This window comes from Mirounga angustirostris, unplaced genomic scaffold (assembly GCF_029215605.1).
Source record: "Mirounga angustirostris isolate CCGP_5_RB_7025 unplaced genomic scaffold, mMirAng1.0.hap1 SCAF_8, whole genome shotgun sequence".
Classification (NCBI taxonomy): domain Eukaryota; kingdom Metazoa; phylum Chordata; class Mammalia; order Carnivora; family Phocidae; genus Mirounga; species Mirounga angustirostris.
The window spans coordinates 51,321,746-51,337,586 of NW_026991716.1; the positions used below are offsets into that span (position 1 = coordinate 51,321,746).

Here is a 15,841-nt window from a genome sequence, read left to right on the forward strand (position 1 = left end):
GAAAAAGTTCTTTAAATAATCAGGTATTCCATATGTTCAAGTGAGTATGTTTTATTAAATGCATACTAATATCTTTCTATAGTATGTGAGTATACATAATAAATTAAAATGTATATATTTATTAAATATAGATATAATACCAGAACATGATTATTTCAGATGAGAAATCAAAATAAACCCATTTGTAAGTATCTTTTGGTCACTCCAAATTGATATTGCTCATAAAAAAATACACGGATTTTCCCTGGGGAAAAAAATTAATTCCATAGCAATGTAGTTAGGGGACATGTTTTATTTCATAGCTTTCTGCAAGCAAAATTGCTTTGATACAAAATGAGTTCAATGATACAGGTGCTACCGTCCACTCAAGCAAAAGAAAACCTCACATTTATATGAATGCTCTTTATAATTATATTCTTACAGTATAATAGGTCTAATAATCCAGGACGCCTCTGGCCTCTCGGGAAGCCGCGGCACAGAAATGCTGCCAGGTTCTGGAACATCCGAGCACTGGCCAGTGCCTAAAGGAACTTCCTGTGAGCTCTCGGTCAGCTACTGCTCAGAGGACTGTGTGTGGACGTGCTGTCTGCCCTCCGTCTTTTAGTTTACAGTTAAGTCATCTCAAAATACATCCCGGCTGTGTGTCTTTTGGCTTTTCAGAGTTTCTACAGAAGCAGGAAGAGGTCATGAGGTATCCGTGACATGGGCCGCGGCTGGACCGCCGTGGCAGACAGAGCGGGCTGGGGGCACTTACCTGCAGGGACGGTCGCGGGCCCTAATGTGTGCCCCGCACGCTACGGTGCAGAAATGTTCGTGCTGGCGAAACGCCTTCCTCCCCCCTCACAGACCACGTGCCTCTAACCCCAGAGTATCTGACAAAAAAACCATACAGATAAAATAAAAAGACAAATACACAAATAAGGCCATCTGCAGAATTTTAAACTCACTTCTTGCAATTATTTCACAATAATTTCTACATCATATTTTACATCTTTCAAACTTCAATAATAAATGCTCAAGGAAGGGCCGCGGTGGGACCAATTGCACTATCTCTTGGAGGACTTGTCCAGTTTGCTGGCAGGTGATTTCCTCTGGGGCGTGGGGATTTTGGAAGGCTTGGCTGTGGATGGCCGAGAACCTGCTCGGGGGGTAGGCCTATGTGTCTGGGGGACAGTCTCCACGTCTGAGCACACGGACTGGATTTCTGAAATGTCAAAGTCTGATGCATCACTGCCTCGGCGGCTGCTGGCCCTGCTGCCGGCCTTGCTTCCCGCTCGGCTTCCCGGACGGCTGGGGGTCTTCCTGGGATCTAGGGAGAGAGCACCGACAGGGGGGAACCACCCTTCATCAGTACTGGGTCCATGCACAACACATTCTTGAAACCTAATGCCACCCTTAACATCCACGGTTTTTCTTGTCACCCGGTAGGCACTCAGCCGACACCTGTGGGTTCACGGCCGTTTTCCATCCCACTAGGGAAGGTGGCCTCACTCTGAGTTAGATGTAATATACAAAAAGCTAGGTTTACAAACTAAAGGTACGTTTGGGCTGAGTCCCTGGAAACAGGATTCCATTGACTACAGGCAGATACGAGGAATATACCTATAATTTAAGATTATGCTTTCCAAAGTTTAACATGTGTACCTAGGGCTGTGCAAACACGGGGCAAACTCTTAGGTGTAAGTTTTGCCCGAGGATAAGTGATTCAAAGCACGTGGGAGTTTAAAAGATAAGACTTGAAACTTGAAAGACGCTTCATGCTTGCTGAGCCCAGAACCCCAGGGACTGGGTTCACTATCCTGTGGAGAAGTAGAAGCAGCACGGGTATAAGGCCCGGCATGGCTGGGTTTTTCCAATCACCCAAAACAGAGCCCGGGGTAACTTCTGCACAGGCAGAAGGACCCAGACCTTCCGGCCTGAAGGGGTAAGGACACAGCTGTGGTGTTTCTCGTGTTCAGCTTTCTTTGATACTTTCCAAAAGTGATTTTCCTGTCCCTTAGTCTCATGACTCGTTTATCCCCTACCGCAGCTGGAGGACTGGGCTAGGTGTCATTTCAAAAGAATACAGCATCATCGATTCGTTATTTCAGCCCCAGTGAAGAAGAGCAGGGACGTTAGTCCCCGGATCACACTGCAAGAAGCCGTTAAGACAGACGTGCGCCGCACTCACCTGCAAACTGTGTTCGCACTCTGGCCGCCGCGGTGGTTATCAAGCCACTGTCCTCCCCAGAGTGGAAGCCTTTCCCTGACAAGTAGCCGGGGAGTCGAAGCTTGCTTCCTTGGATTGGCGTACCCTGTGTTTAATAGCGAAAGGACATTTCAGGAAATGGCTCCCTGTGGCATGATCTTCCGCGAACAGCGCGTTGCAGATGGGCCAAAACCCTCTGGGGGCGGGGGGGGGAGCATTTCGATTAAGCGCCACATGGGGTTCTCACCGCTCGCTTTCCTCATTTCTGATTCTCTCCCTGAATTCAAAAGGAATTCATGTTGAAGAGAAAACACAAAAATAGCGATCCCCAAATGGCAGCAAGGGGGAAAAAAAAAGCAAATTAAACCGTGAGCACATTAGTATCTTCCAGTTTGTCAGCAAATATTAGAGTTAGGAGAGTCCCGCAGAAAGATGGGGAGCGCACGGTACAGAGAGAGGGCGGGACTCTGAAAAGTTGTGCTTGCATATTCTGTCACCTCCAAAGCTTTTAGGGAACCAGGCAGAAATGAACAGACAGAATTAGAGCAATAAGTAAATAATGCCTAAACAGTCATCATTTAAACAAACTTAGCTGCAGAAAACATGCAGTGACATTTTCTAACTTGGTACCACTCCACTGTAGCTACTTGCAATACCTTCTATGGCCTCTCCACACAGAACATGTGTGCGATGCTTAGGGAGGACTCTTCAAAAATTCTTAAAGGAGTTCATAGAGAATGCCCAAAGCAATCACGACTATGAGATTTTATTTTAAGTCTAAAATCACTGCATTTTTTCCAGATCACTACAACATTCTGAAAATTCTCCCAAAGTTAAAAAAATAAATAGAACTCCCAAGAAGTATAAGGGGTGTCATTTTGCCTCAATGAACTTACAGGGAGCTTTTTGGAGGAAAGGAATCTATACACATTACGTGTGCGGTTTTTGTTTTCTAACTAGTTTTTCCCTTATTAATAAGTTGTAAATGTTTAATAAAGCGTATGTAAGATCTTTTGATACTTCGGAGTTGCAATTTAATATAAATGTCATATTTGAAATTCATTTACATACGTATTCTATACATATATTTAAGGATGGAATTTATATGTGATTTGTATCCATATAAAACTTAAGTTTTCAAAATACTTTTCACACATGTCAGGATAATTACTCTTCACACTCACCTAATCACAACTTTTTTATAAATGTGAAAGATGAGGGCCTGAGGAGGGCAGTGGTTTGCCCAAGATCTGTCAACTCTGACCTAGCTAAATTCCTAACTTTAAAAGAATCTCAACAATCCACGAAGAAAGTGAGGATCCCCAAATTATGAAATATATCACTCAAGGTGGCAGAATTCATTGCCATGTGAGACCCAAATCATTCTTCTCAGAAAGCCTTGATTAATTCTTATTTTATTGTCACAAACCCTACCTAGTTCTCTTACAGACCCCTCCATAGAAGTATACTATTGTTTTCTCTGTTTGGCTGTTTTGTCTATGAGGCTATTGGAAACAAAACATAATTTTATAGTTATATAAGTATGTTAAAATAACATACTTAAACTCTAATCTGGGGGAGGTCTCCACTTTTTAAAAATCTGAACTACACAGCAGCATAGTCCCCAAAATTTAAAACACACATGCCGCTTGAGGTTCCTTAAACTGTTCTCAGTTTTCATAGGTGAAGGGAAGGAAAAATAAAATAAAATATCAAAGAGGGAGGCAAACCATCAGAAACTGTTAACTCTAGGAAACAAACGGAGGGTTGCTAGAGGGGAGGTGGGTGGGGGGATGGGGTAACTGGGTGATGGACATTAAGGAGGGCACGTGATATGATGAGCACTGGGTGTTGTATAAGACTGATGAATCACTGACCTCTACCTCTGAAACTAATAATACAGTATATGTTAATTAAATGAATTTAAATTAAAAATAAAAAAAAAACTTCTCAGGTTTTGCTACAACAGATCCATCATAAGTGACAGACGTCTCTAGATAAAGTATGATACTAACACCTCTCCCACCCGAGAGAAGGGGTGGGCATGAGGGGTCAGGGAAGGAGGAAGAGCTGAAGAAGGAGTTGTTTCTGCCTCAATTCTACTACCACCAGCAAGGATCTTTGCATCATTTCCATCTAAGTCATGAGAGTAATAAAACGTTCTCTGCTTACCTCTTATTATTCATGTGAGGATTAAATAATAGATTAGAAAGTGTTTTTGAAAAGCATAAAAAGGGCTTTTCAAAGGTACTATAGCACGTGCATAAAAGGGTCTGGCCTTTAACATGAAATCCCCCCCCTTCATTTCCAGACAGGTTGTTTAGGGACAGCCCCCCCCCCCCGAATATTGATTCTAATCAAATATGTGATTTGACACCTATATGTATCATTTGACAGAGAACTTTCTTTCAAATCTATTTGGTTGACTTTCAATTGAATGTAGATGATCTGATAAATGAGCTAACTTGGCAAATTTTATATGACCTAAATATCTTATCCGCATCAATTATGCCATGTTAAAAAGCTGAAGCATACTTAAACAGTAATCATTAAAGTCTTATTAGACTTTAAAAGACACACACCTATTGAAAATGCCAGATAACTTCTTGCATATCTCAGCCCCCAAACCTCTGTACTGATAACTAAAAGGCTTATGGCTTACCCACACGGTGTTCCTGGGCAGAAATAAATATAACAAACATTTGGAAGGACCGCGCTCATAAGGAACACACAACAAACATTCTTCTAATGTAAGTGATTTTCTCTTGTAAATGACAGTGCCTCTCACTCTCACCTAAAGGGGGATTATTGTATTTCTTGCCTCAATTATGGCTAGAAGCAGGAGCATACTAGGAGCTTTAAAAGAAACTTTACTTAGGTCTGAATATAATTTCCTGTGTGTCACTCTCCCAAGAGAGAAAAGCCAAATTAAGTATGAGGAAGAGAATAAAAAAGGAGGTACACAGGGCCTGTAAGTGTAACTATGCTCAGCTGACACCAAAGACCTATGAATTGTCTTTTCTGTCTTTGCAGAAATGCTGAGTTGATACTTGTCTAATACAAGTCTACAAAAAGACATAGTATTGTCAAAAGTACATGTGTTAAGGGAGAGGTAAAGCAATGTTAGTGCGTGAGAGTTTCAATGAAAGAAGACTGTTAGACTAGGATCTGGGGCCTTACGATACCTCTGCAGATGGCACGGAAAAGTCTGAGCACTCTGCTGGTTTACAAGGAGTTGACATTTTGCTGTTTGTCAACCATGGTTTACCATAATTGCGTGTTAAAGGTTGGAGAATCTGTATGGAACAATGGCAAATCAAATGTAAAGTATGGCAGATAAAAAACAAACCACAGAAAGAGATATTCATAGCCAAGAGTAACATTTCACAGTAAGAATGATAATAATTAAAAATAAATGCAAAGATCTGATGGCAAATCACAGACACCAAATAAATAAATAAATAAATAAATAAATAAATAAAGCTTTATTTCGAAAGGAAAAAAAAAAAAAACCAACACTCTGAAAGGTAACTAAAACTCTTAAGTAGATAGTCTCTTAAGTAGATGGGCCACAAAGCAAAAGCGTGTGTGTGTGTGTGTGTGTGTGTGTGTGTGTAGATACATACACACGCATATTTCAATCCTTCACTCGTTATATTGTGAGAAGGGATACACATGGAGAAGGCTGGCCCCACAGGTTCTAGGGTCCTCAAACATTCAAAAGTTACTCGAGACAGTGATGGCACGGAAGACGGACAATACTTCCTATCTGAGTCCTACCTTGGGCGTGCTGGTGGCGGGCCCCTGTGGAGAGGCTGCCTGGCCAGCCTGACTGGATACAGAAGTTGATCGGTTGGGTGACGCTCCTCGTGATGAAGGCCGCGATCTTCGGCCCCGGGGTCGGAAGGCAGCCATACCCTGACTGGCACCATCTGCTAAAATGAACTTCTCCCGAAGCTCCATGTTTGTCCTTCCTTTAGCTGGATTATGTGACACACACAGCAAGGCACGCAGACAGAAGAAAGGGAAAAAAGAAAAAAGAGGCGCTCAATTACGGGAAAAACAACTACCTGGCACCACAGACCATGGTGAGGAGTTCAAGAACAGCTTTTTGCCATGCCAACTCCAACGCAGCATAACAAAAAGTTAAATGCATTCCTTTACAATGCATTCCTTTTGGATACAAGTAAGTTTGGGAAAGAAAAAAAAAAGTGTGTTTATTCTAACACTAGACACCAGCAAGAATAACCACTATTAAAGAAAGAGTCAGCATGAAAATGGAAAGCTCATGCTAAAATATTGTTAATCCACCAGCTACTGATGCCCACATGGTTCATCACCCCTTCCCCACACTGAGAAGACAAGCCAGTAAGGCAGGGACTGTAGCTTTTGCATGTACTACTGAGGTAAGGAGAATGCCAGTATTTTAACACTGGAATTAAACAATAGGATTACACAGAATGAGAGATGGTTTGTTAATCATGATGACAACATATAAACTCTCAGGTTTTTCACTTTTTATTTTATGCCTTGAAAAACTCGGGTTAACCGACATGCAATAACGAACGCCAGACCCAAGGATATGAGGTAATCAGTGATGCAACACTCATACAAACACATATGCACACGGAGAACGCCCCACAAGAACCCGATGAGCAACGTGTTAGCACGTGTCTGATCACTTATAGAGCACCTACGTTTGCGACACACCAGAAGTGTGCCAATGTTTCAGAACTTAAATTTGGAAGCACCAGCTCAGTTGGATATGAGTTAAGCCATACGCGATGGATGAAGCATGTTATCTTAAAACAAAGGATTAAAGCAAGAATGTAAAAGTAGGAAAGAGAAAAGGCAAGAGGGGAGAGGCAAAGAGAGGGGTTGCCAACCTATAGTAGGCTGAGTAGTAGTAATTGAAGAGTTTGATTCCGAACGTAACATTTTACTCCCATGATGATGAACTAGAAAAAATGACACAGGATACCAATCACATTAAAGAATACTGTTAGCAAGAGAAGAAACAAAGTACAGTAGTTGAATATGCAAAGTGTGCTCAGATCCGGCTTTTAGCACACATTTTAGAAGAAAAGTTGCATCGGGGAAAGAAGCACTCAAAGATTTGACTCAGTGAGAAAAACGTATTTGGAAGACTTGGCCACAGTCACACTAACTTTTCTAAGCAACTCAGCAGGACACTACACATTCTAATTCCTTTGTCTCATAAGTGGAACTGCATCACTTGAGGCTGCATTATTTCCAAAATATTAAAAAAGGGAGTCTTTGTGATTTTACCCCTTTGGCGGGGGTATCTTTGACCTGCAGAGAGCAGAGCTACTGAGGAGGGTCATGTGACAATCCCCGGGCGCCCTGAGTACAGCGGCCTGCTGACCCACAGGAACTCACTCTGATGTACCTGTATGGTCAGATGCCTGCACCAAATCAACAGAGGCCCCACTGTAAGAACCCCGGCCTCCCACTTGGTAGCCGAAACAGTATCAGCACGGACATTTGTGTTGTTCGATTAAGAGGACTGAAATGAGCTCACATGTTAAAGAAAATCACAAAAATGTTATTGCTTTTTTATTTTTTCCCGGAAGAAAAATGGGCTAAGTAAATGGGACCTAACTAGACACTGCAATCAAATGACCACTTGTAAGGTCAATCACTTAAGAATGCCACAATTGACTAGAGGATCTGAAAAATAAGGTAAATTGAAAGATAATCAAGGATTCTTTGGCTGGTAGGTATGGAGTGAATACAGTATCATATGTTTATATTTTCAACATGCTCATCTGCAGCTTCGTAGTAAGAGTCAAGTTGGCAGTTGATGATTATTTTCAAAACTTTTAGGTATTACTTTCCTTACCTCCCCCCAGTTTGAAAAACTTTCACTTTTAAACTTTACTGTCCAGCATGTGCAGTCTCCTTCACTTCAATCTCCTTTCATTTTACTTTGCTATATAATAACAGATGAAATCCTTTCCCTAGTTGGTGTAATACTCATTTTGAAAATTGCAGATGGGAGCATTTCCTTAAAAAATATCTATTCTAGTATTTCCTGCCTATCAGTCTCATATTTATCCAGAAGATGTAAGGGAAATAAATGAGAAGAACATGGTTTACATGACTGCCACAAGTTCTTTGGGAACTTTAGGCTGACAGAGACCAATGTGAAACATTCATTATTGTAATAAATGACCAAAATTATACCCAGCATGTTTTTGATGCTGGAAAATAGTACAAAATTGATATACATTCATGGTGTTTTTATCTTGACATAGCATCTCCTTACCCCTGCAAGGATCATTTTTCACTAAGAACTCATCAAGTGCCATCCATCCACCTCCAACACGAACCATTACGGTACTTCGTAGGATCCGAACGAGTCGCAGTTGCTGGGAGTCCCCAAACTGTGAAGATGAAGGAAGAAAGAACCTCTAATTGTCAACAGCAAGTCTACACTAAAGGATGATGTGCAATGTGCAGTAGCTTAAAAGCAACCAACTTAAATTTCTTGCTTAGTTCACAGCGATTAGTAAAATCTCAGAAAAGGGTGTTTGAAATGATCTGCGTTAGACTGCTGCATGCTGATTTAGCCCAAAGGAAACAGTTTGGAAAAAGCTAACAAAGGTTATCAAGTATAATATTGAAGCTTTGTTCAAGAAATGATTTTTCTTCATGATAGAAACAATATTAGTAAGGCAGTAATTGAAAAATGTTTCTAGAAATCAAACACAGACATGAAAATAAGCACTGGCCCACTAGCCCAGGGCTTATAAGATTCTAAAGAAAATCTAATAAACTCTGATTCTTCTTCATTAAAACTTCCTACTAAAACTGTTTTCCGCTGAAATCTGTGAGAGAAATCTCCAGAAACTCGTTTCATTTTCTCTAAGAGCAGTTGTGACTTAGAGAGATAAAGTAGTAAATGAACATGACCAACAAAAATTTCACAGTCAACTAAAATTTCTGCATCACTAATGATCTGGTAAACCAATTTGTTAAAGGCTGGATTAATGTGCCATTTTGGAATACTGTAATATTAGAACAGCCAGTGACACATTATTAATGATATAGCTTTCAAATCTAAAAAGCCTTCTCTTAAAGCTGTTTGTACCATAATTACAGACACTAATAAGCAGTTGAGTTCTTACCCTTTCAATGGATCTCCAATCACTTGGATACACTACAAATTCTGCAAGTCCTGAATAAAGGTCTAGACTACATAGTTTCTGATTGTAAGATTTATTTTGAAAGCCCATGAGAAATAATTTTATACTGTTAAATCATTTCTAATAGGCTCATGTTCAGCTTGTAAAAATCACCAAACCAAATTTCACGGCTGCCAACCCAGCAGATACCATAGCAAAATGAACAGTCAGGTAAGCATAAATAAAACTTCTTTTAAAGGCAGGTAAGATACAATTGTGACTTTGACTATTTGTCTGGGTTAATGATGGATAAACAGAAAGCTTTATTTTAAGTAGATACAATCTGCCACTTTTCAATATGCTTTAACACTGAGTTTCAGGAAAGGAGCCCTAAAACAAAGCCAACCATTCAAGACCCTGAAACTCAAAAGGACCTGGAAAGCATGTAAAATGCACCAGCAGGAACTCATGCGTTTTACATCAACCCTTTTTATATTGCTATTTCTAAGTCCATTTTCAAAGGCTTGAGATTTAAACTTTCCTATAAAATGAACCGGTTCCTGAAAAGTAAATTAAAATTTAAAAATCAAAATATATATTTATTTTGTTAGAAAAAATTTGGTGCTGCTAATTAATAAGCAAAGGAAAAGGAAGGGATTTAAAGAAAATTACCCTTAAGAAACCAGATAATTAGACCAGACACTTTCGTTCCAAGATTATGTTCAAACAAAAGTTTTAAGGAAATAATGTTATTATTTTATAGAGATATTTCAATTCTAGTAAATATGATTTACATTTATTTTGAGAGGGCATTCTCTAGACAACTAACATTGCCTTCAGAATTTCCCTAATTTTCCTAACAGCCAAATCGTGAGTCAAGAAAAAAATAGGACTAATGTTTGCTCTTAGTGTTTTCAGTGAATAAAACCTTCTTAACCAACTGAGCCACCAAGGCACCCTGAATAAAACCTTCTTAAAGAGAGCACTTTTCTCATCCTTTCCACAAGTAAAAAATACTACCCCAATTGTTGATTCAGAAAATAACAAGAAGTGAGCAGAACAGTAACTTTTTATCTATTATAACTAATGCCAAGTCTTAAAGACATCTATTCAAAGGAACTGAAATTTCTATTTGAAAAAATTATATGCTTGCAATGAATGGGGATAATAGGGAATTTGAAACTTGAGAGGTAATATGGCTTAAAAACCGAGTGGCAGAGTAATATCTAACATGATATGGTCAGGTATTATAAATAGTATGGTTCTTTCCAAAAGCATACAGTGAAAAACTCTTTTGTTTAAATCAAAACACAATTTCTCTTTAGTTCTAAAAATTGTGATCATGACACAGGGCCACTGGACAGTTTATACTGACTTCAATGTAAAGTCAAAACGGGATAAAGTGTGGTTTTAAGATTTCATAGAAGTTATAAGAGATACATTTCCTCAAAAGGAATGATACCGGAGTTAAAATTTCTACTCAGAAGATGCAAAGCCCTGAATCAGTGATTTAGGACAAATGGGACAATCGCTGCTTTGGAGAGAACACATTACCTGTGGCTGAGCGCCAGGGAGACTTCTCACTACTCTCGTCTTCCCACGTCACTGCCCAGTGCGGATCCTTCTCTAGCTACTGTCAACCACATGACCTCAATGTTTGATTTTTTTTTACCTCAATAGTAAAACACAGCATAGAGATATGTGCAGCATCAAATCTGTGTTCCAATAAGTGTTTGCATAAAACATATGCTAGCAGTCTCATTATAAACCGGAACTGAAAATTGCATTTGTAACACTGTGACCAGTCAAGCTACAATTTATTATCTGGTTTGCTTAAAAGTAATCTCCTCATTTGAGACACACGGCAAAAAGGAATCCTGGATCAAGGACCCTTAAGAGCGTTTACAGAAACACCACGCCAACCAACAATGTAGTAGCTAGGGCAACAGCATGGGAAAGATTGGCCATGGCAAGCTTTAATGACTATGAATTAAAGTTAAAAAAAAAAAATCATTGGGAACTTGAGAATACATTCCACTGGTTTATACCTGATTTCCCAGGAAGAACTGATAAAAAAAAAATGAAAAATGGAAGAAAGACACAATTAGTTCAATAGGAAACTTTCTATATGACTCTAGAACACACACATACAATCCTTCACACTCTGGGCTCCTGGATATAGTATCTAGTTTAGAGATGTGCAGGTACCCACTTCAAACCATATAATCAGTAAATTTTCTATAAAAGTTTTTTTTTTTTTTAAATCCTTGGGTTTCAAATTTAGGTTAGAAATTCAAATATGTCGAATATTTTTCAATATGAAAATACAAAAACTAAAATCAAAAAGAAATTTCGCTTGTAAGTAACATACTGTATTAGGGAAACTCAGCACATTTCCTATCTAGCTACTACATGTAAGAGATATTCCAAAAAAGAGAAGAAAAAGATAGAGGAGTGACAAAGTCACACTGGTGTTCAAATAATTATTTTGAAGGTGAACTGAGCTTTTGAGATTCTGAATAAAAGGAAAAGTAACTACACAAGTGGAAACCTTTGCCCCTTTTTCGTATTTCTGAAAATGATTCAACATTTTTAACTTCGTGGTTCTGCCTTTGAATAGCTTTATTAGAAATATGAAAACTTACCTGTAATCATAATAAAATATATTATAAAGTCATAGGAAGCAACCTGAGTATGTGGGATGTGTTTTCCTCCTCAAAGTGAAGCGTGTGTCAAAGATATGTCCTAATTTACAAAATGCAGGCTATCTCTAAATAATTTAAAATGACAAAAGCTGGAATTTCATATACCATTCTACTGCGACGTAAGGTAAAAAATAAATAATTAGCATTCCTGGAAAGCAATGCAGTTCAGATTGTATATAAATTTCCATTTTTATCCTTCAAGAGAACTAAACCGTTAATTTTTGAAAACTCACCCTGTATTTGTTGTCTCCGATCTGTTCAACTTGAAATCGTTTTGCACATTTACATTTCGCCACCTGCCTTGTCACCTGCCAAAAACAATGACGCAATGTCCACTTAAAGTTAACATTACATCGCGGAGTCCGTAAAGCCCTCGACACAACAGCTCAAGATGGAGGTACATAAGATAAAACGGCTGCATGAATTTGCACGTGGTACCCTGGCAGTGGCACACTGCTGTTGTTGCAGGGGGTGGGGGGTATGGAGTACCTCATCTTCGATTTTGTCGGCATCAGTGACGGGTTTATAGGCGTCTTTATTTGGGTGAAGGGCTGCTACAAATTCGTAGTAGTCAATATACCCGTCGCCGTCTCGGTCAAAGATGTCTGCCACCGCGCTCATCTCCAAGCGGCTGGTTGGAAACTCTAAAATTTTCAAAATAATAGTGAAGTAAGATTACTGAAGTGTAGCTGAAAAATAAAACTGTAAGATACTGAACGGTGTACATCGCAATGATCTGATCCTTGTACATGTTGTGAAAGGGGTCCTCCCATGAAGTTAATTAACACACCCACCACCTCACATATGTTTTTTGTTTTTTTCTGAATATTTAAGTTCTACTCAGAAAATTTCAACTACACAATACAGTGTTATCAACTGTAGCCATCAGGTTATGCTTCAGATCCTTAGACCTTACACATCGTACAGCTTAAAGTTTGTACCCTTTTACCAGGCTCTGCCTATTCCCTCCCCCACCACCTCCCAGCCCCTGGCAACCTCTTTTCTACTCTCTGTGAGTTTCACTCTGTATGTAGATTCCACGTATAAATGATAATTAAGATACTCTCAGAGTAAGCCATACTACATTCCCAGTGAAAGTTGTTTTTGTTTTTTGGGTTTTTTTTTTTAAAGATTTTACTTACTTATCTGACAGAGAGAGACACAGCAAGAGAGGGAACACAAGCAGGGGGAATGGGAGAGGGAGAAGCAGGCTCCCCGCAGAGCGGGGAGCCGGATGTGGGGCTCAATCCCAGGACCCCGGGATCATGACCTGAGCCGAAGGCAGATGCCCAACGACCGAGCCACCCAGGCGCCCCACCAGTGAAAGTTTTTAAGACCTGCTATTTATAACAACATTTTACAAAAAGATTTAATCTTAAAAAAAAAAGTTAAGTAGTATAACTTGCTAATTCTGCCTCAACTGTATTATTTTTATCTTAATGTAGCCAGTTAAATTATCAGGGTCATCAAACATATTAAAATACTCTTAAAAGCTGATTTATATCATAACAAATGAAACCACTATATATGGGACCTACATTTATCTTTAATTACTACCAGGGTGAATCATTTGAAATTGCTGTTTTACTAGGTTGAAAACTGTTTAAAATTAGCCAATTTCATATGGTTCAACTACCACTCTACTTAAGGAATATATGAATTTTATATATATGAATTCATATCATATATACTCATATGATTATATTAAATTTAAGAATTATTTCCAGTAACATCTGCCAGAGAAATCACGTCCATATGACTCAACCATCAAACAAGGTGACACATACCTTAAGAATTTTTATAGAGTTCTAATTTCCCACTAATGACAAGGATTAAGTATCAATTAGAACAAAAAAGGGAAGAGGCTGACTTGAATTGATTGATTTCCCATTACAGGTCGGACAAAACAAACAATCTAAGAATCAGATTATTAGCTTTATTATACTAATGAGGACACAGCTGCAGTGGAACAAGGAATATACTAACTGCGGTTACATGAGTACGAAATATGCCTGACGCCAAAACCACACATTTCACCAAGGACACGTCACTGAGGGCAGTGACTTCATAGCCAAGTTTAAAGGCAATGCTTCACTGGTAACACAAGTTTAAACTGTGCTTATTTTCTTTAAAAATGACATCATTTAGAGTCATCTCTCTTGGGACTTACTTGAGGAAAGAATTCCATCAATAAATTCTTGTCGGGTTATTTTCCCGTCCTGATCTTTATCAATTCTCCTGAAGAAGTCCATCACTCGAGATTTCTTATGATTCATCCACCTCATGTATTTTTTGCGCCATATATCAAAATCAAAGTTAGCAAATTCCCTCAGCTGGAAAGGACAAAAGGTATTTTGGTTCATATGGGGCTCAAATGATATCTCATACTTTATGAATAAAGTTATTTTTAATGACCTTCCAGATCACGTACAGGTCTTTCTGACTTCAAAAAAAAGGTCTGATCTTGCAAAGGGAGTACAGGAACATCTTTCCTGGAATTTCACTCCTGTCACTGGTTTTTCTTTTCAAATAAAAGAAACAAATAAAGCTCCTCAAGAAGTCAAACTGAAAATTTCTGAGAGTGCCAATGTGACAAAGGTGGACGGCCCCAAAGAAACACTACTGGTAAGTTCTATGCCCACCAGACAGCAGGCCCAGCTCAGCAGCACTTACCACCTCTGCTCTCTCCCTGCTGTTTGCCATTCTACCTTCTCTAGGTTTCTAAAAACTTCACAGTTTCAGAATCTGAAACTCTAAATCTCAGACCACAGAACATATATATAATGAAAATATCTGAATTATCAATAGTAATATTTCCCAGGTAATACCAAGCAAACATATGTTAAGCTGGATCTTTTCTTATGCAGTCAGCTTCTGATTATGTTAAAACATATTATAGTGGACCCTTGTCAACATGGGTTTGAACTGTGTGGGTCCACTTTCATGCAGGTTTTTTACAAAATAAAAAAAGATGTATTTTCTCTTCCTTGTGATTTTCTTAATAACATTTCCTTTTCTCTAGCTCATTTTCTGGTAAGAATACAATATATAACACATACAACATACAAAATTTGCATTAATTGCTTATCATGGGTAAGGCATTTGGTAAACAGAGGCTACTACAGATAAGGCTTCAGGTCAACAGTAAGCTTTTAAGCATTTCAGTTTTGGGGAATCAAAAGTTACACATGGATTTTTTGACTATGCAGTGTGGGGGGGGGGCAGGAAGGGGGAGGATGCTGGCGTCCCCAACCCTCATGTTGTTCAAGGGTCAACTGTTGTTTTTTACTTTATTGATTCCCTAAACCCACATCCCATATATCAGGGGTGCTGAATATAGGAGTTTTCTAACCTCCTCCAGTCTGTCCAAGGCGTCATTAAGTTTTCTCCTCCTTTCCAACGCAAGGAGCCAAACTTGCTGCCATTTGCTCACCAATAAGTTGACCCTGGGATTCTTGGTTTCAATTTGCGTCTGTGATCCAGAGGGATATAAGCTTGATGCCGGAAAGCGCTTTCCTATTAAAATACAACTTCAGTTAGGAGGACAGTTTCCAGGGTTCTGAAATATGTTAAGGCCTGGCCTTTATTGTTCCTAGCTAAGACTGAGTCAACTTAATTATTTAGAAATATCTTATTTAGATGATGTATAATGTTCAAGTCCAGATCTGTTTTACTTACCAAGGATCACATAATTTTCATATAAAATAGAGAAACATATCCTGACAGGGGCATTTAAATACTGGAAAGCTCTCTTTATAAAATTATGTTTAAAACATTTTCCAGCTTAAAATCCATGCCAT

General features: G+C 39.0%; 1 protein-coding gene across 17 annotated transcripts in view; it reads right to left on the reverse strand.

Annotated features, from left to right (window-relative positions):
- Nucleotides 1-274: 274 nt before the first annotated feature.
- Nucleotides 275-15,841, reverse strand: part of DST (dystonin) — a 364,879-nt gene continuing 349,312 nt past the window's right edge. For 5 of the 17 annotated variants that reach the window (XM_064597725.1, XM_064597727.1, XM_064597720.1 and 2 more), the window contains 11 exons: nt 15,394-15,557; nt 14,212-14,374; nt 12,531-12,685; nt 12,275-12,349; nt 11,385-11,402; nt 8,478-8,595; nt 7,075-7,146; nt 5,969-6,168; nt 5,374-5,484; nt 2,171-2,294; nt 275-1,309 (listed from right to left, as the gene is read on the reverse strand). In XM_064597725.1, coding sequence (XP_064453795.1) covers nt 1,047-1,309; nt 2,171-2,294; nt 5,374-5,484; nt 5,969-6,168; nt 7,075-7,146; nt 8,478-8,595; nt 11,385-11,402; nt 12,275-12,349; nt 12,531-12,685; nt 14,212-14,374; nt 15,394-15,557 — 1,463 coding nt within the window. In that variant the 3' untranslated portion in view covers nt 275-1,046. The remainder of the gene's footprint in view (nt 1,310-2,170; nt 2,295-5,373; nt 5,485-5,968; nt 6,169-7,074; nt 7,147-8,477; nt 8,596-11,384; nt 11,403-12,274; nt 12,350-12,530; nt 12,686-14,211; nt 14,375-15,393; nt 15,558-15,841) is intronic. The other 12 variants (XM_064597726.1, XM_054505417.2, XM_054505418.2 and 9 more) reach the window with 4 other exon arrangements.